Source organism: Dromiciops gliroides, chromosome 3 (assembly GCF_019393635.1).
Source record: "Dromiciops gliroides isolate mDroGli1 chromosome 3, mDroGli1.pri, whole genome shotgun sequence".
In the NCBI taxonomy this organism is placed as follows: Eukaryota; Metazoa; Chordata; class Mammalia; order Microbiotheria; family Microbiotheriidae; genus Dromiciops; species Dromiciops gliroides.
In genome coordinates this window covers 550,522,811-550,542,680 of record NC_057863.1, presented here as the reverse complement: position 1 = coordinate 550,542,680, position 19,870 = coordinate 550,522,811, and the positions used below count along the sequence as shown (strand labels likewise).

At 40.1% G+C, this 19,870-nt stretch overlaps 1 protein-coding gene across 1 annotated transcript in view; it reads left to right on the top strand.

Annotated features, from left to right (window-relative positions):
- The window catches only part of INTS4 (integrator complex subunit 4), a 97,150-nt gene that overhangs the window by 36,279 nt on the left and 41,001 nt on the right, over positions 1-19,870 (top strand). The window contains exons 12-15 of the mRNA XM_043994795.1: positions 6,102-6,244; positions 10,266-10,381; positions 11,604-11,737; positions 13,069-13,226. Of these exons, the coding sequence (XP_043850730.1) occupies positions 6,102-6,244; positions 10,266-10,381; positions 11,604-11,737; positions 13,069-13,226 (551 nt within the window). The remainder of the gene's footprint in view (positions 1-6,101; positions 6,245-10,265; positions 10,382-11,603; positions 11,738-13,068; positions 13,227-19,870) is intronic.

The following is a 19,870-nucleotide window of genomic DNA, read 5'->3' as shown; positions in this document are numbered from 1 at the left end:
CTTTGACTAGCAATAACTGTGCTTCCATCAGTCCCACCAAGCTTCCAGATCAGGAGCTTTGGATTTTTTAGCTATTTATTGATTAATCCAACAAATCTTTATTGTCATGGTACCTGTGGCTGTACAAGGTCCCAAGCTAGACATCTTGGAAAAGACAGATAATAAATAAGATACCGTCCTTGCTCCCCAGGAAATATGTGGTTTTAGTAGGAGAGAGAAGACATGTTTACAAGTAGCTTTATTTCACAATAAATATAAGTGTAGCAAGAGAGGTATAAACAAACCCTTTTTCCTTTTTTTATTTTTATCTATTTATTTAAAAAAATTTTTTGTGAGGCATTGAGGGTCACACAGCTAGTAAGTGTCAAGTGTCTGAGGCCAGATTTGAACTCAGGTCCTCCTGAATCCAGGCCCAGTGCTTAACCACTGAGCCACCTAGCTGTCCCCCTCTTTTTATTTTTTTGTTTTGTTTTGTTTTCTTTTGTTTTTTTGTTTTTTTAGTGAGGCAGTTGGGGTTAAGTGACTTGCCCAGGGTCACACAGCTAGTAAGTGTTAAGTGTCTGAGGTCGGATTTGAACTCAGGTACTTCTGACTCCAGGGCCGGTGCTCTATCCACTGAGCCACCTAGCTGCCCCTTTTTATTTTTTAACAAAACATTTATCCTCACTAAAAACTTCCTTTAATGGAAGGTTTTCCACCTGAAGTCTACAGATCTTTCCTCATTTGGGCTATGAATTTGGATGGGGGGAAAATCCTCTTTATTTCACTCTAATTTGTTTACTTTATAACCCTATATGTTTTATTTTATGCTTTTAAAAAACAAGCTTCTGAGAAGGGGGCCCAGGGCTTCCCCAGACTGATTGCCCAAGGGGGCCCATACCCTGAAGAGGGGAAAAGCCCCTGCTCTAGAACAGGCTGGCTCTGGACCAGGGCTCTTCCCAAGCTGCCGAGGTCACTGGCATGGGCCTGGGCGAGGTTGTAGACTGTCATTTGGTTACAAGTTGGTAATTATTTTCTGCCCCTGAGAACTCACGAAACGGCTTCCTGAGGTGTAAAGGGGCCATGGTTTGCAGCTCTGGAGAGCATACGTACCCTGCTGATGTCCCAGAGTCTTGAAAATGGGACCTCAGAGGCCTTCTGGTCCAGACACTCCCCTGACAAGAGTCACCAAAACGTCTTTGAAAAGTGGTCCTGTGGCCTTTACTTGGAGATGTTCCCCACCGCCCACCCTTGTGGAGGAAGAACTTAGGATCAGCTTCCCTGCCACTTGGAACCATTGCTTTTAGTTCTTCTCTGTAGGGCCAAGCAGAGCCAGCCTCACCTCTCCTCTGTGGAGCAGCCCTTCAGAGACTTGAAGGCAAGTCTCAAGTCCCCTCAGTCTACACCTTTCTAGGCCAGTCCTGCCCAAAACCTTCAGCCGAGACCCTTTTCTCTTGATTGTCTTAAATGAATGCAGTCCTCCAGGCATGTTAGAATTAAGTCCAGGGACCTAATTCTCTTCCCTTTCCCTGGTCACTCACCTCTCTTGCATGAGCTCACTTCATGCCATTTCACACTATGTGTCACTTAGTTTGCAGACCATAAAGAACCCCTGGTTCTTTTTCAAACAGGCTGCTGTCTGGCTGTGTCTTTTCTGTCTTAAAATTGTATAAAGTTGATTTCTTGAATTTTAGTGTTAGATTTTACATTGATCCCTACTACATTTCATCTTATTAGCCTCACCTCAGCCTGCCATTTGGGATATTATAAATCTTTGAAGTAACTCAAGTCCAGGGATAGAAATTATGTATAGTAATAGCTCTAGTACTGTCCTTGAAATTGAATAGCAACCCTAGAGGATCCTAAAGCAATAGAGAAAAGACCATGACAGCTTAATAATCATAATGACATCATCTTAGTCATAACATCACTTAGAGAATAGCTTTGTTTTGCCTCCCAAATATGTTTCCTTCTAGTTTAGAGCAGAGAGGCAATGGGGGTGAAGGGGTGGGGTAATGACTTAGAAGGTGTGTGACCCTGATTCAACTAAATTGAAGGAATTTTTTTTAAACATCTGCTTTGTGTAAGACACTACTTAGTTGCAGGGATACAAAAAATGAACAATAAATGTACAGCAGTGAGAAAGTGAGGAAACAGATTTCACTTCTTGCTTGGGGAATAGGGTAAAAACCTAAGAAGGCTTCTTGGAGGAGGTAGCATCTCAGCTGGTCCTTGAAGTAAAAGAGATTTCAGGAGCCCAGATGGGCAGGGAATTTCTTCCAGGTTTATGAAATAGCCATTTATAAATGAATGGAGATACCAGAGGGCAAAATGATATTGAGAAGAGTTCTTTTTTTTTTTAATCTTCTTTTATTTACTTATATTTTCCTTAGAGAACATTTATTTCAATTGAGGATGGTAAAATCCTCAAAAATGTCCTATATCAGTTTATTTTTTGTTCTACTGTCTCTTTTTCTCATTAAGTTAATTTTTTAAAAAATTAATGAAAATCTGCCTTCTCTCCTTCCCACATCTCCTTGCCTCCCTACTTGAAAAAGAAAAACAAAGCCTTTGTAACAAATAGGCATAGCCAAGGAAAACAAATGCCCTCGTTGGCCTAAAGGACAAATATATCTCATTCAGTGTCCTGAGTCCATCACCTCTCTCAGGAGGTGGGTAGATAGAATGTTTCATCATTAATCTCCTAGAATCATGGCTAGTCATTGTATTTATGAGACTTCTTAAACTTTCAAAGTTCTGATATAGTTAGTTTTAAGTATGTGGGAATTATTATTATTATTATTTGGGGGTACGGGGCAATGAGGGTCAAGTGATTTGCCCAGAGGTCACACAGCTAGTAAGTGTCAAGTGTCTGAGGCCGGATTTGAACTCAGGTCCTCCTGAATCCAGGGCCGGTGCTTTATCCACTGTGCCATCTAGCTTCCCCCGGGGAATATTATTTTTAATTACGTTTTCTTTAGTCATTGTAGGATAATAGCACCCATTTTTATAACACCTCATGTCCTAAAATAGTTTACTCATAGGAGTTATGTAAAGAAGATATTGTAAGTATTGCTACATTATTAGTATCTGTTTTACAGATGTGGAAACTGAGGGGGTTGGGGTATGTGTGTTGGGGGGGTGTTATTAAGTGATTTGTCCATGCTCACAGAGGTAGTAAGAAGGAAAGAGTTGACATTTGAACCAAGGTCTACATTGAGGATGATAATCTTTTCTACTACAAAGTACTGCCTTTGTAAAACATTATATTCGTTAGTCAACACCTTAGAGGTTGGCTTCTTTTTTTTTTTTTTTTTTTAGTGGGGCAATTGGGGTTAAGTGACTTGCCCAGGGTCACACAGCTAGTAAGTGTTAAGTGTCTGAGGCCGGATTTGAACTCAGGTCCTCCTGACTCCAGGGCTGGTGCTCTATCCACTGTGCCACCTAGCTGCCCCATAGAGGTTGGCTTCTAAAGTAACATAAGAAGGTTTTGCCAGTGTTTCTGCTAGGCATATATGCCCCACCAGTACCAGAAAGAAAGGGGAAAGGATCTATATGTACAAAATATTTATAGGAGCATTTTTTGTTGTTCTAAAGAACTGGAAACAAAGGGGGGATACCCATCAAGTGGGGAATAATAATAAAATTGTTAGTAGATGTAATGGAATATTATTGTGCTGAACTAAATGGAAGAATTCAGAAAAACTTGGGCAGACTCACGTGAACTGATACAGAGCGTAATAAACAAAACTGGAAGAACATCTTAAATGATGAACATAATTAAAGAAAGAAAAACAACTTTGAAAGACTACAGGGTTTGAAGATTACAGTTCAGCCTCTGATCTGTGTAGTAAATAATCATGACATAAGAACACTGACGATCAACCTTACTTCTAATCAGATGGACTAGAGATACACAAAAGTGAAAAATGACTTGCAAAAAAATGAAGAAAACATTAATAACAAAAAAAATACACAGAAGAAAACAAGAAGGGGGCAGCTAGGTGGCACAGTGAATAAAGCATTGGCCCGGGATTCAGGAGGACCTGAGTTCAAATCCAGCCTCAGACAATTGACACTTACTAGCTGTGTGATCCTGGGCAAGTCACAACCCTCATTGCCTCGTAAAAAAAAAAAAAAGAAGAAGAAAGCAAGAAGGCTTAGGAGGTGAAACAAAACAATTTTGTTACTGTCTAGTTAAATTTAATATACACTTTTAAAAAACATATTAATGGATAAAGCACCGGCCCTGGAGTCAGGAGTAACTGAGTTCAAATCCGGCCTCAGATACTTAACACTTACTAGCTGTGTGGCCCTGGGCAAGTCACTTAACCCCAATTGCCTCACTTAAAAAAAAACAACAACATATTAAAAGGTTCAGTTTCATATACAGCCTCTTTTGTTCTTTGTATATTGACATTTTTGTGTTTGTTGATGATTCATAAATTCATAATAAAAATAATAGAAATAGCATTTATATTGAGTAAAGGCTTTTGATTCCTTGTTTTAAAAAAAACTGGAAAAATAAGCTACATATCAAGAAACTTGTATGGAATGGGAGCTAAGAGCAGTTTTGTGAATGGAAAGTCACAGGATTCTATTTCAAATATGTCTTTATTGGGCGTGTTACTTCTAAACTGTCATTCTCTATTTTATTCATTTTTGTTGCATGACTCAACATCTGACTGTACTTTTACATGTAATAGGTAATATATTTGTTGAGTTAAATTGATTTACATTTGACCTTTGGAATCAGGGAAACGTTAGTTCCTAACTGTTCCATTTTATTATTGACACTATAGCCATTCAAAACTGTTCCATTTTATTATTGACACTATATCCATTCAAATACTTTTGGAGTACTTTTTGAGGGGTGGGGGTGGGGTGGCCTAAACATCTGGATACTTGAATTCTAGTCCCAGTTAACTACCACTTCTTTTACTGTGTAATATTGGGAAAGTCACTTCCCCTCAATTGGACCTCATTTTTGTCGTCCATAAAATGAGATTGGTTACCAAGTAATTTCTAAGATCCCTTCCAATTCTAACATTGTACGTTTTTTTTTTTAAGACTGGGTCTCCCCATCTTGGCCAGTCTGGAAGTAACAAGGGTTACTCTTAGACCTACCTCTATCCGTGACTGCTGTAGGAGCCTTGAGCTGCTCCATTTCTAACCTGGGTGAGCTTGCCCATACTTAGGCACCCTGGTTGCCCCATATTCTCAGGGGTTTACCACTCTGATGCCATAGTTAGTGCAAATACCCATTCATCATAGCACACTCTCGCTGAGAACTCCCAAGCTGGAGCCACCCTCAGCTACTTCAGCAGTAGGGATTAATAGGTGTGGGCCACCATGTCTTCATGGTCCATTGTAAGTGGCCCTTCCATCTCTTACTCTGTGTCTTAAGGTCCTCCTCAGCCTTGGCATTCTGTAAGTCTGTAATTCTAAAGCATAAATATAAAATAAAACTAGCTCCTCATATTTAGATTGTCAGAGTTCGATTATTCTAGATGTTCTGTTTCTCTGTTTTCTGGGTTTTGAGTCCCCTTTCAACTCTAAAACTTTGTGATGAGTTGGAGCAGATGACTTCTGAGGTCCCTCCCCAGTAATTACAGGATCATAGGTTTAGAACTGGATGGAAGAGACCTGAGAGACTGTTTTGCCTAGCCTCTTAAGAAGCTGGATATCCAGGGGCAGCTAGGTGGCGCAGTGGATAGAGCACCAGCCCTGGATTCAGGAGGACCTGAGTTCAAATGCGGCCTCAGACACTTGACACTTACTAGCTGCGTGACCCTCCCTGCCCTGCAAAAAAAAAAAAAAAAAAGGTTGGATATCCTCTTAGCCTCCTTGCCCAGAAATGGACATGAGTACAGCTTGGTACAGTTGAAAGAATGTTGGATTTGGAGTCAGTGGACCTGAGTTCAAATTCTACTGCTGCTACTTACTCCCTGTGTGACCTTGGGAAAGTAATTCAACTTTTCTTGGCCTTAATTTCTTCATCTTTAAAATGAGGGAATTAGACTAAAGGTCTTTTAAGTCATTTTCTGCACTAAACCTATGATCCTATAATACTATCTTGTTTAACATGAATTTCTTTAAATCTATATCCATCTTTTAAAAAGGATTCCTCACGAGATATTCGAGAGGCTCTTCATGAACTGCTGTGTTATACAAATGTATCGACCAAAGAAGGGATCCATCTTGCACTGGTAGAGCTCCTGAAGAATTTAGCTAAGTACCCAACAGATAGAGAATCTATATGGAAGTAAGTTCATTTTTTTTCTTGTTTTAATTTGTTCACTTAAGGCAAAATAACCTCTGGTTTAACATATTGGTCCAAATAGAGGGGCGACTTTTCCTACTAAATCTTGTTTATGTGAGATCTGAATGTAACCTATAATGGGTATTGTGTTTCAGTGTTTCCCTATTTCGCCTTTCAGATAACATATTACATTTCTGTGACTTTTTTTTTTTTAAGTGAGGCAATTGGGGTTAAGTGATTTGCCCAGGGTCACACAGCTAGTAAGTGTTAAGTGTCTGAGGCCAGGTTTGAACCCAGGTACCCCTGACTCCAGGGCCGGTGCTCTATCCACTGTGCCACCTAGCTGCCCCCCCCCTTTTTTTTTTAAGATTTCTGTGACTTTTTAAGGTTTACAAAGCACTTTTTTTCACAACATCCTTTTAACATGGTTTGCAAATATTACAGTCGTTTTACAGATGACAAAACTGATAGACACTAAGATTAGTTAACTTGCTCTGGGTAACATAATAAGTGGTCATACAAACATGAAATTAAACACATTCCCTGCCCATAAAATCTCACAGTTTGGGAGGAGGAAGAAGATACATGCACACATACCTGTAAAATGAATTAGGTACAGAGGAGAGGTCTATACAATTTGTTATGAAAAATTCAAGAAGAGACAGATCATGTTACTTAGGGAGAATTAAGGAAGGCTTCATGGCAGATTTCTAATCCGAATTGATTCTTGAAGAAAGGGAATGATTTGAACAGCCATAGATGGAATGGAATCCATTTCAAAAGGTAACAGGTACGACATGAGGATTGATTAAAATGACTGAGGAAACAAAGGTTTGAGCTTCTGAGCATATCAATGCATATGCTCAGCAATGCATCCCAAAGGCATAACAAATTGGAACCATATCTCTAGCTTGACACTGGACCCTGAAAACAGGGGGAGACCGATTTTTGTGCATTAAGAGAAAATTAACAGGATATAAATCAAGATACAAGATTAGGTGATTTGATTTCTAATTGGAGGAAAGATTAGGGACTCTTACAAGTTGGGAGGGGGAGAGTAGGCAGATGCAATTCCTAGAAATCAGAAAAAGAGGTGTCCCACTCCCCTAAGTGTCTATATTCAGTCAAAGGAGCAAGGAAACAGAAACTGATTGTCCAGTATGGGACCAGTTTTCAGTTAAGACGTATTGCTTGCTGGAGATGTATAATTGTGAGAAAATTCCTTGTATCAGTCCTTAGATCTTACTGAGCTTCTGGTCAGCATAACCTGGGTCCTTAGTTAAGGGTCTCTGAGTGACAGGTAGAGGTGGTGTAGCTTTCCAGCCTTGTAGCAATAGGTTCAAACAGTGCAATAAAGTTTTCTCGCTCAGTTTTTTTTCTCACAATTCCCACAATTGAATAAAATCCTCTCACAAGACAGAAATTGGACTATATGCATAATTGAATAGAAAGGAAATGGAGCTAGATCCAGAATTGAGTCACAAGATGGAGTCAGTGAGGTTCACTCAGTTCCCATGCAGGCTAGGAAACAGTACAGGGCATCATGGGGCATGGTGAGAAGCTTCTTTTGTCTCAAATAGAAAGTTGGTATGAGGAGTAATTGAGGTCCGGTTGGAGGCAGATTGTGTAGGGTCTTAAACATGTTGTGGAGTTTATTTTGTATTCTGTAAAGTGGGGAGTTAGGAAGGTTTGGGAGCAGAGAAGTGACACGGTCAGTCCCTTGGGCCTCAAGGAGATTGTTTTGTCAGCTGAATGAAGGATAGAATGGAGAGAGTCTGGAGGCACAGAAACCAAAGAAGAGCCTATTACTATCGTCCAGGTGAGAGATCATGAGGGCCTCAATTAGAATGAAAGCCACAGGAGTAGAAAGAGGAGGACAGATTGGAGAAGTTTTGTTACCACTGGGCATGAAGAAGGTTCACAGTTTTAGGACTTAATACTTCAGATCCTTCAAAATAAAAAATATATGGTCCATGGGGCTAGGTGGCGCAGGAGATAAAGCACCGGCCCTGGATTCAGAAGGACCTGAGTTCAAATCCAGCGTCAGACACTTGACACTAGTTTTGTGACCCTGGGCAAGTCACTTAACCTTCGTTGCCCTGCGAGAAAACCCAAAAACATGTGTGTGTGTCTGTGTCTGTGTCTGTGTCTGTGTGTGTACTTATATATGGTCTACCTTCTCAAATACTTAAATGAGGTTTCTATAAAAGGTCACAAAGGTTTTGTTTGGTTTTTTTTAAATAAAGATTTGGTGCTAAAAATTGAAAGAATATTCTATAAAATGTAAGTTTGGAAGGTTGAAACCTAAAAATACCAAGAGAAAATGAATCAATGACTTTGGGGTAACATTTTGGTATCTGACTTCTAGCTATTCTGCCCATACTCCTGTTTCTCCTTGCACAAAATATACATGATGCCTTATGTAGGCACCTGATCTGAGTGTTTTGGTGAAGATAGTCATGAAAATGAAATTTCTTATGCACACTCCCACCAAAGAATACTTTTGATAACTTTTCTGTAATTTTCATCTTTTCTCATGAATAAAAGCTTATCATATAAAATGAAGGGAGGTAATAAGCTACATCTTGCATCTGGCACTCAGTTTTGAGTTTTATATTTTATGAGCAACATCAACAGGTTAGAGGGCAACCAGGATTGGGAGAGAATTTTGAAATGATGACACTTGATGATCAGTCCAAGGAACTCCTGAGATGGCACATAATCATGATCTACAAATATTTAAAGGGTGTCATTTGGCAAGGTGAGGACTAGGCTTATTCTGCTTGACCCTAGAGGAATTAAGTAGGTATAAATTATGAGAAGGTGATCTGGGACTTATTATAAGGAAGAATATCCTTCAGAGAAATGAGCTTCTTCAAGAGGTATAGTGAGTGGGGCAGCTAGGTGGCGCAGCGGATAAAGCACCAGTCCTGGAATCAGGAGTACCTGCGTTCAAATCCAGCCTCAGATGCTTGACACTTACTAAGTTGTGTGACCCTGGGCAAGTCACTTAACCCCGATTGCCTCACCAAAACCAAATAAACAAACATTTCAAAAAAAAAAGAGGTATAGTGAGTGCTTCATATTAGCAAGGGTTGGATGACCATCTCTCAAGATACTGCTGTAGGAAAGATTTAGGTGAGGGTTAAATTAAGTGACTTCTGGAAGAGGGTGGTCTCTTCCATTTCTGATAGCCTATATTGGGTAAGAGAGGTTGTGTGATGGTAATGATTTCACATTTATTAAAAAATAGAATGCCACTGAATGAAGGGGCCAGAAGTGACCTTTTGTTCTGTTTTTGCATCTTAATTGAACAGACTTCGATTGTCTCCCTCCAAGCTCTAGACCATGCCATTCCCCACTGCTGTCTGCCTTTTTGATTCTTATTTACCTTCAGATAGCTCAAGTCCCATCACTAGTCTAGCCCGCAGTACTCTCTCTCCCTTCTCTGAATATCTATAGAATCTATTCTGTATCATTCATTTGGCTTTGTGTCATCATCATCTCTTTTCTCATTGTAGGCTATAGTCAGATTTTGACAGACCAGAATTCGAGGTTGGGGGTGATGGAGTGGAATATAATCTATACTTGGACTAAAAAATATTAACCCCATAGCAAGTCACTTAACAGTTTCTTCATTTGTAGAATAAAGATGTTGGGGCGGCTAGGTGGTGCAGTGGATAAAGCACCGGCCCTGGATTCAGGAGTTCCTGAGTTCAAATCCGGCCTCAGACACTTGACACTTACTAGCTGTGTGACCCTGGGCAAGTCACTTAACCCCATTGCCCTGTTAAAAAAAAAAAAAAAAAGATGTTGTACTAAATGATCCCTATGGTGCCTTCTTTCTCAGAACTGACAAACCTGCTGTCTTTCTCCTTAACTAGATTCTAAGCTTCTTATAGACGGGGATGATGTTTTATCCTTTGTTAGCCTCCATTTTTCCTAGGACAATTCTTGATACTACTAGTAGGTGCCTAATGAATGTTTATTGATTATAATGGATTGTTGTACGTGTATTTTTCAGATGTTTGAAGTTTCTGGGAGGTAGACATCCAACACTGGTGCTTCCCCTTGTCCCAGACCTCCTGAGCACACATCCATTCTTTGATACTGCTGAACCTGATATGGATGACCCGGCCTGTATCCTTTGGCCTCAGGGCAGGCCCTGCTAACTTGGCAGGGGGTCTTGAATATCTCTGCATGCTGTAGAAATCAGATGGTTTGTCCTGTTTTTTTTTTTATTTCCTCAGATGAAGAAAACGTCTTTCATTTTCATTCTTAGGGATTATATAATTTAACAGAAAGTATAATTTATTCTTGGAGGGGGGAGACGGGGCAATGAGGACTAAGTGACTTGCCTAGGGTCACACAGCTAGTAAGTGTCAAGTGTCTGAGGCCGGATTTGAACTCAGGTCCTCCTGACTCCAGGGCCGGTGCTTTATCCACTGCACCACTTAGCTGCCCCCGATTTATTCTTAATAATAGCAATAATAATGATAGCATCCCTGGTGCTTTGCCATTTAGAAAGTACTTTCCTAACAGTTCTGTAAAGCAGATAGTACAAGTATCAGTTCTTTTCATAGATGGGGAAACTGAGGATCCAAAAAGATTTAAGTGACTTGGCCATGGTCCCATACCTAGTGAGTGTTAGTGCTGGGATTTGAACTCGGATCTCTTGACGTGAGTTTATTGTGTTTTTTTCCCCTCTCTACTCTGTTGCTTCATTAATGGTAGTGGTGGGATAAAGTCAAGCATCCAGTCCTGTATTAAACAAGAGCTGCGGTAATAATATGCCATCGGTAGAGCAGTGGAAATGGACTTTTTAAACCCTTCAGTCATTATTGAAGTAAGCCTCTGTTTCCTTACCTTCAAAATGAGAGGGCTGGATGACTTGGTCTGGAAGCCCTTTTGAATATAGATCTGTGTTCTGATGGCAGTTGTTAGTGTTAATAATATTACTTTGAGGGGAATTAAATTTACTTTGTATGATCCACTGATGGACTAAGAAATCAGTAGTCCAGGGCAGCTAGGTGGTGCAGTGGATAAAGCACCGGCCTTGGATTCAGGAGGACCTGAGTTCAAATCTGACCTCAGATATTTGACACTTACTAGCTGTGTGACTTTGGGCAAGTCACTTAACCCCAACTGCCTCACCAAAAAAAAAAAGAAAGAAAGAAAGAAATCAGTAGCCCCTCGTGTCATTTAAAAATGTACTCATTTGATAGTTAACTAGGAGTGTTTCTTTCAAAGATTATATAAATTAAGTGGGGTTTTCCCTTTTGTATGGAATGCATGTCAAATTTATCTTCGCTTTTCTTTTATGAGGTTAAAGGATTTTTACTTAACTACCTGACTATATCAGATATTGCTGTGTTGGTTCTCATCTTCAATGCTGCGGAAACCTGCCCCACCATGCCTGCCCTGTTCTCAGATCATACCTTCAGACACTATGCTTACCTCCGTGACAGTCTTTCTCATCTTGTTCCTGCCTTGAGAGTAGGCTAAAAATCTCGGGTCAATTTTGAATTCTTTGGTAGCCTTTTAAGTAAATAGGAAAAAGCAAAATCACACTTACAGATGAAAGCCAGTTTGTTTATTTTTAAAGAAAAAATACTTTCCCTTCACTGCACCATTCTTTATTTGATATTATGTAGGGTGAGGAAGAGGTCTGTGTGTATTGATGGTATTTTAGGCTTCAAATTATATCATGGCTTATTACAGCAAAGACTTCTGAAGATTGTCCTCATTTGATACTATTCTTGATATCTTGTTGCAGACTCAGAGTTAGGAATAAAATCACTCAGATAAAGTGAAAAATCAAGCCATGTAAAATGAGGGTGATGGGGAGAGGGAATGGACCTATGAAAACGTGACAATTAGTAATATTTTTTGGTTTACATTTGAGATTGATTTCATTATTGTAGGCATCTTCCAGGACACAGACTGCTTCTACCCAAGCAGATGGGCAGATCTGCACTTGTTATCTTAGCAAGCTGCCTGGGTCACTGGGAGGGGAAGGCCCAGGGTCATGTGGCCTGTCCCAGACAGGACATGGATCCAGGTCTTCCTGACTTCAAGGCCAGCTCTCCATCACATCATGCAGCCTCTTGTAACATATTGTTTTTAATAATCATAATAGTGATATTTAAATGAGAGTCCCCCTAAATCCCTCTTCTGCTTCCTTATGCTGTGGTGGTGGCCCTTCAGTCTCAGAGGTTCAGCCAGAAGCCACAAGCTCTTGCTGGTCTTACAAAGCTAGAAAAGCTTGAGGCTGATCCTAGTAATTGACTGTGTCCTCTAAAGACCAAATGAGCTTAATTCAGAGAAGCCTGGTCACTAGGATTTTTTTAGGCAACAACTCACTCAGCCATCTCCTAAGACATGAAAGGGCTGTCCATGTGAGTCACTAATAAGCTTGCAATCCATTCCTGTATTCAGTCCTTTTTTTTTTTTTTAAAGCATAAATCAGTTACTGTAGGAAAAGGTGACTGTAATTTTAAGGCATTACTTTAAAAGGCAGGCCAGATTCTGGCCTCTTTTTACTTAGCCCTTCCCCTGCTTTGGTTGGTGAAAGAGAATGGGTCCCAGCACTACACAGAAGCAATAGAATATAGTGGAAAGAAGACCAGATTGAGACTCGGCAGACCTGGGTTTGAATCCTAGTTCTGATGTTTGCTACCTCTTAACCTTCGTTAGGTAAATTGTCTCTGAGACAAGTTCATTACCTGTACAATGAGAAATTTGAATTCTCAGATGCTCTCTGAGGTCCTTTCTAGCCTAACCCATGATCCTACGGATAGTGGCATCACTCCATTATGTTTGCTTAGTTACCAGGTAGAAAACTACTATCATCACCTGTTTCCCCAAGCATCACACCACATGAAGACCCTTCCCAGCAGTTTCTACAGCAAAGCCTAGAAAGGGTGTATAATCTTCAGCACCTTGATCCTCAGGGCACTCAGGAGCTGCTTCAGTTTACAATCCGGTAAGGTGATTTTCTTGGACATTTGTGACTTCATTCCTTTAACTAAGTAATACATATGAGCTTCCTAACTGGATTGTTTCAGTGTCTTGGTTTTGATTTACTATGCAATCCAGCCAAATGAGACTAGTCACCATTTTTGCCAGCCTTGTCTTGTACTTCCTTCACTCTGCTTTCATTCTTGCTGTTACCCGTACCTCGAAAACACTCCTTCCTTTTCCACCTCATTTATAGAAATCTTTGTTTAAATTCTACTAAGTTTGTAAAGCCCAGTTCAAATGGCATGTCCTTTATGGACGCTTCCCTGATTCCCCCAAACCAAAAGTGATCTCTCACTTCCCTGAGCTCTCATTGGTGCTCATTATATTCCATTCATTCTCTAGTTCCTCTCTATCTATTCCCTTTTCCCTTCTCTCTCTCCCTCTTTTTTCTCTCTCTTCTCTTTCTCTCTCTCTCTCTCTCTCTCTCTCTCTCTCTCTCTCTCTCTCTCTCTCTCTCTCTCTCTCTTTCTGCCCCTTTTTCAGTTTCCCTCTTCCAGCAATATTCGCCCTTCCTCTCTGACTCCCACCTGTATCCTTTTTGCTTAAGGTAGGCACAGCCAATACAGCAGAGACACTTGGGTATCTTTCCATGAGATATAAATCAGATGTTTTTAGTTTAGGTTTTTATGTTTTGTAAATTTCTCTCAGATGAAAGATTTCATTCTCAGAGTTATTTATATTACAACCAAAATAACAGTTTATTTTAATAGTATGATAATCATGATGTTACAGTTTACTAAGTATTTTTGTTTCAGCAATCCTAGGAGGTAATACAAACAAGGATTCAAAGACCTCTTACTCCTTTTTCTCCCTTTCCTCCTCTTCCTCTTTGCCTTCCCTACTCCCTCCTGTTTTCTTTTCCCTAATAGATTAAAAGCTATTAGAGAATAAGAACCTGTAAAATCACTTGTGTGGTTTTAAAAAACAAAAGGGGGACCATCTCTCATACATGTAGTAGACACTTAATAAATGCTTTGTTTGAGTGAATGAATTTATTAGACTAAGTATTTTGTTCTTATGTTCTAAATATGAGATTTTTTTAAAGTTCCCTACCTTCCCCCCCTTATCAGATCTTGACCTGATTGATGATTAGTGAAGACATAGTATCCATTATAAAGAAGCTCTTTGCAGTGTTTCACTCCTTGTCAAGGGAATTTAAATGAAAATGAAAGGAATAGAAATTTCTAAAAATGACATTTAAAAGCCAAGTCTGCATATCAGTTCCACAGCTCATGTCAAATTTTGCTTTTAATGGACAGCAAAATAGTGTCTGCCATCTTTTACTTATGGCTTAGAGGGATCACATCTTCTCTTGCTCTCAAGGATTCCTGGTACCAGCCATTATTTTGTTAACGTAATGAGATTTTAAATTTTGTAATTCAGACTGTTCCTTTTAAAAAAATTCTTCTTGCTTCACAATTGATCAGATATTTCTCCTGTTCCTGTCATATCCAAGGCCCTGTGTGAGGAGATACAAAGAAGTATACACTTCAGTATTTAACCTTCCAAAGCCTGATGGATTACTTATATGAAGAATTTTACAGTGAAATATTGGGGGGAGGAGTAGAAGAACCTTAGAAATTCATTTAACATTTATTAAACAATATGTGCCAAATGTAATAGGTTCCAGAAAAATACAAAAAGCAGACAAAAAGCACACTGTCTAACCAAATATCAGATATGAGACCATCTAATCTGACCCTTTCTTTTTCATAGTTTCTATTATAAATAAAATTTAGAAAACATATAAACATGTTAAAACTTATTTTCAGCAAAAACATTTTAGTGAGCTGATGATGGCAAAACTCTTTCCATTAATTCTTGTCTTCTTTCATTTTAGCAGCTATTCAACAGACATTTATTCAGTGCCTACATAGAGAACTGTGGGGAGACAGAAAGTTTAAGTAAAACTCACTACTCTTTTTTTTTTTTTTGCAGAAAACTCACTACTCTTAATGAAAGTTATAGTCTAATCAGAGAGTAGGACGTTTCTAGATACTGCCAAACTGCATAAAAGAGGTACAGACAGGTTACTTTGTGAGGTCTTAGGGTGGAAGGAGGGTCAAGAAAGGCTTCCTGAAGTAAGTAGCTTTGGAGTGACTCAGGATGAATTGAGCAAGCTGAGGAGGAGGGGTAAGAGAATTGGAGTCAGAGCTGGAGTGAAATAGCTTTTCCCCTGCTGCAGAAGCTGGTGTGAGCTAACTTCCACAAAAGCAGCCTGGACTGTGGCAATCTAGGAAGCCGTGGTGGGAGACCTGGGGTCACTGGGATTATCATTGCCCCAGGTGGATTGCTATGGGACCCAGCTGTGGACCCTTGGGGCAGGAATACAAAGTTTTGAGACTTTGGTGGGAACTCCTGCTACCCCAGGGAACCTTCTTATCCTCTTTTGTTTTTAACCTTCATGTGGCTTTTATTTGTTTTTATTCTCTGAACGGCTTCTGTGGTGGCTTGGAAAAATACTTCTACCTGAAGGCATTGGAATATGTTTTAGTAAAAGGAGTTTTTGCTCTGTGTGGTCCATTGTAGCAGATTCAGGAGAAGGGACCCTGACAGAAGAGGAGAGACTGGGTAGTGATTACTAGAACATTTTAGGAACAACATAGGAAAGATAAGCTCCATTAGCCTCAGTGAAAACACAGCTCAAGAAAGCAGTCAGTGTCCATTGTCTTAGCCCCACTAGAATAAAGGCGATGGTTCTCTTCATCCTCTGAGCAGCATGACATAGTGGGGTGAATAGAGGCCAGATCTGAAGCAAGACTACCTGGGTTCTAGCCTCACCTCTGACACATACTGGCTCTCTGACCCTTAACTAAGCAAGAACTCTCTGAAACACCAGTGAAATTCTAGATCCAGCTCTAAAGTGGGGGGCACAGGTGATGGGTGCTTTAAAAAAAAAATAGATAACCTAAGATTGCTGCACAAAGTCTTGTGTTAAGATCATAAAACAGACTGGTTTGCATTTCAGTGTTACTTTAAGATTCACAGAGCCCTTTCACAACTCCTTTCGGAAGTCGGGAATGTGCATATTATCACTCTTTAGCAGCCACAGAAGCTGAGGCTCAGAGCACTTGGATGTTTTTCTCAGCCTCCCACAGTCAGCAAGGGCCAGAGCCCCACTGTTTGGCACATTGGTCCGATGACTTCCACAGGATTGTGTTCAGTTGTAGGCAAAGCTTTTTTTAAAGATGAAAAAAATTCATTAAGCATTTACTGCTTACCAGGTGCTAACTGCCACAGATAGCTAAACAAACAAGCCTGCAAGGAAATTGACCTTCTAAAAGGGGAAGACAGCAAATAAAGGGGAGCAAGAGTTGTAAAGCAGAGGTTAGGAGGCGGGGTTGGGCAGATGGTATGCATGTGGCAGCCTACCTGGAAGATGGCGAGGAAGGGAAATGTTGGGTCCACAAGCAGGTGGAATCTCTTCACCATTCAGAGCTTGGTCCCAGGGGAGGGAGATCTGGTGGGAGGAGAACAGGAAGAGGAGGGAGTAGGCCTATAGGCAGCATGGTTTAAAGATGGCCAGGAAGTGGTAAACTTGAAAGCATCTTAGAACAGTGACTAAGATAGTATGAATTCAAGAAATCAACAGGAATTCTGAACAGGTTTAGCCCAAAAAAGAAGGAACTAAAGAGTGATTAAGCTGTCTTCAAATATCTGAACTGTCTTGTGGAAGATAACACAGACATTCTGTGATTTTTAAAGACATCAGACCTAGGACAAAAGCTACAGGGAAGTAGATTTTGACTTAACATAATGGAGAACCTCCTTGTTACTAGGAACTATCCAACACTGGAAATTTCTCTTTTATCCAGGGTTGAGAGATCCATGAAACTGTTCAGTTGTCTGTCAGATAGGCCATACTGAATGGTTGGGATTGTGGAGTAGATACTGTTAAGATTCCCTTCCAACTTGAAGATTCTATGATTCTAATGTAAAGGAAAAAATGTACTCCAATGGATGTGTGTTCTCAGTGATTTGGAAATTCCTTCCGACAATGCAGATTGCTGCTCATCCGTGGCTGCCATCCCGTACAACTCTCATCCATGAACTCCCAAAAGTTTGTCACAGCAGTGTCCACCCAGTGGCCTGGGGAGGTGGGTAGGGTATTCTGCTTTTTCCTGACATTGCTCACCTCTCATCCCTCATTTCCTGCCCACATACAATTCCTTGGTGACATCTCTTATTCTTGTTCTTCAGAGTTCTTTGTTGGCTATGTTTTGCAGCCTAAGCACATCTACTATGTGCCTTTCCATCACCTTCTCTGTGAGTCCAAAATCATTCACTTTTAACAATGAGCATGTCCTCTGTGCAAAGTCTAGTACTAGATGCCAAAGGGATACTGAAAGAAGCTATTTCCTACCCTCAAGGAGCTTTGAATCTTCCTTGTCTTTGAAAGTATGACAAGGATCCAAATAACCAGAACAAAGTCGAGTATAAAAAGTTTGTGAGAGGTCTACATGAGGTTCCACAATTTTCATGTGAAAAGACCCCTAATGAAGCTAAAACTTTTTTAAAATTTTGTTTTTTAAAATAAAAACCTGATAACTTATTCTTGAGTATACAGTCTCATTTCATTTTGGTAGAAGTAGCTATGTATTGTAAGCTAGAACGTGATACAAGGCCTGACCTTAGTGAATGAGCACATAATTCCTTGGTTTGGAAAATTGGCTTTTACTGACCTCATTGTGCCTCCTACAGTGACTTCAGCCTGAGAGAAGCAGCAAAATAGTATGGTCAGGAGAAAAGTGACTTGGGAATTAGAAAAAATGAGTTTAAGTCCCATCTCTGCCAAGAACCGCGTGTGATGTCAAACGAATTACTTGACCTTTGCTAAAATAGGGAAGACAGTATTGGCTTTGCCTGCCTCTTAGGATTGTGGTCAGCCCTTTGTAAACTTTACCTCTCCATAGTACCTGAAGTTGCTCTTTTTTATCAGAGGTCATAAGTTTTGATGATAAACGTTTGGGCTGCTTAAAGTGTCTATATTCCAGAGTGGTACATACATGGTATGAAAATGTGCCTGTTACTAGAGCAGGTGCTATCGCGGTAGAACTGGATCCCTTTGATAGAGTCCCTGAGAAGCCTAGAACCTCAGAGCTAGAAAGGACCAAAGAAATTCAGTAGGCCAGCATAATTTCCCTTGATGAATATTTTAAATGCCTGTTATATTCAGAGTACTGTTTTGGGTGCTGAGGAGAATAAAAATTTGGGCAATAGGTGGTCCCTGCTCCCATGGGCCTTAGATACTGGCAGCAATTTCATTTCAACAAATGAAGCACCTTCTGTGTCCCAGGCACAGAACTGTGCAGCAGAATTGTGCTGCTCATTAGGATACAAAGACACAATGAGACTGTCTCTGGAGTTTGCTTTCTTGGAGACAAAGAGGGAATAATACTTACATATACAAATACAAAATGTGTGTGTATGAAGTCATTTCCAGGAGCCTGTAGTCTAATATGAAGGTCAGTTTGTTTCTAATAGAACAGAGGTTCTATAGAGGGCATAATAAAAGGGTAGGAAGGGGGATAGAGATGCTGAGAGTATAGACCTGGCATAGGTAGGTGTGAGAGAGTGGAGAATGTGGCATTTTCTTATTCAGAGGTAGCCATAGGGCAGTAAATTGTCACATCTTTCACAATAGCAAAAGTAATATAGATAAAATGCACATATGGATAACTGATAAGTGAGTGAATTACGAAGGTCCAAAAATACCAACGTTCATTCAGAAAAATTTCTCTGTACTAGATGGTGAAAATATATATTTGACAAAAAAACCTGCCTTCCAGGAACTTAGAATTAAATTAGGAGAGAAAGACATGTATATAAACATGATAAAAGAGAGAGTAAGATAAGTGCAAAAGTGAGGTCCAGTCAAAGTGCTGTGATATGTCTGAGGAGGAACAGAACCCTTCCACCTGGAAGTGATGGTCAGGAAGCCTTTATGGGGAGGTGACACCTAAGATGGGCCTCAAAGGGAAAGAATTTCATCAGATGGATCTGAGGCCACATATACCATTCCATACAGGGATTGGATAAAGAAAGACACAGAGGCAGGAGAGGGTGGGATGAAAATAGGGAACCAAGGATAGGATTAAACAGAGTATGTGAAAGAAAATAGTATGAGGTAAGAATGGCAAGGTATATTAGAGCAAGGTTGTGTAAGGACTTGGATGCTACTGCCAGTAGTTTATGCTTTTTTTTTTTCAGTAGGCAATAGGGAGCACCCCTGAAGAATTTTGAATATACAGTTATCCCTTCCACATCTGGAAAATCCGTGTAAAATTTTTTGACCCTCCCTTTATGCCACAGAAGAAGTCTGAATTTTTTAAATGAGGTGTTTATAGTACCATACTATAAAATTTGGGTTAATAATATTATGCGATACTATACATATATTTTATGCATTTCTGAGTTCCTAAACGTTTTCTGTGTTGTCTGCTGGCCTTGGCATGTCATCTGTGGTTTCTGCAAAACTGCCCCAAAATTCCCATTAGTTTTTTTGGAGGGAGGGGGTGCGGGTTTGAAGCAGTTGGAGTTAAGTGACTTGCCCAGGGTCACACATCTAGTAAGTGTAAAGTGTCTACGGCCAGATTTGAACTCGGG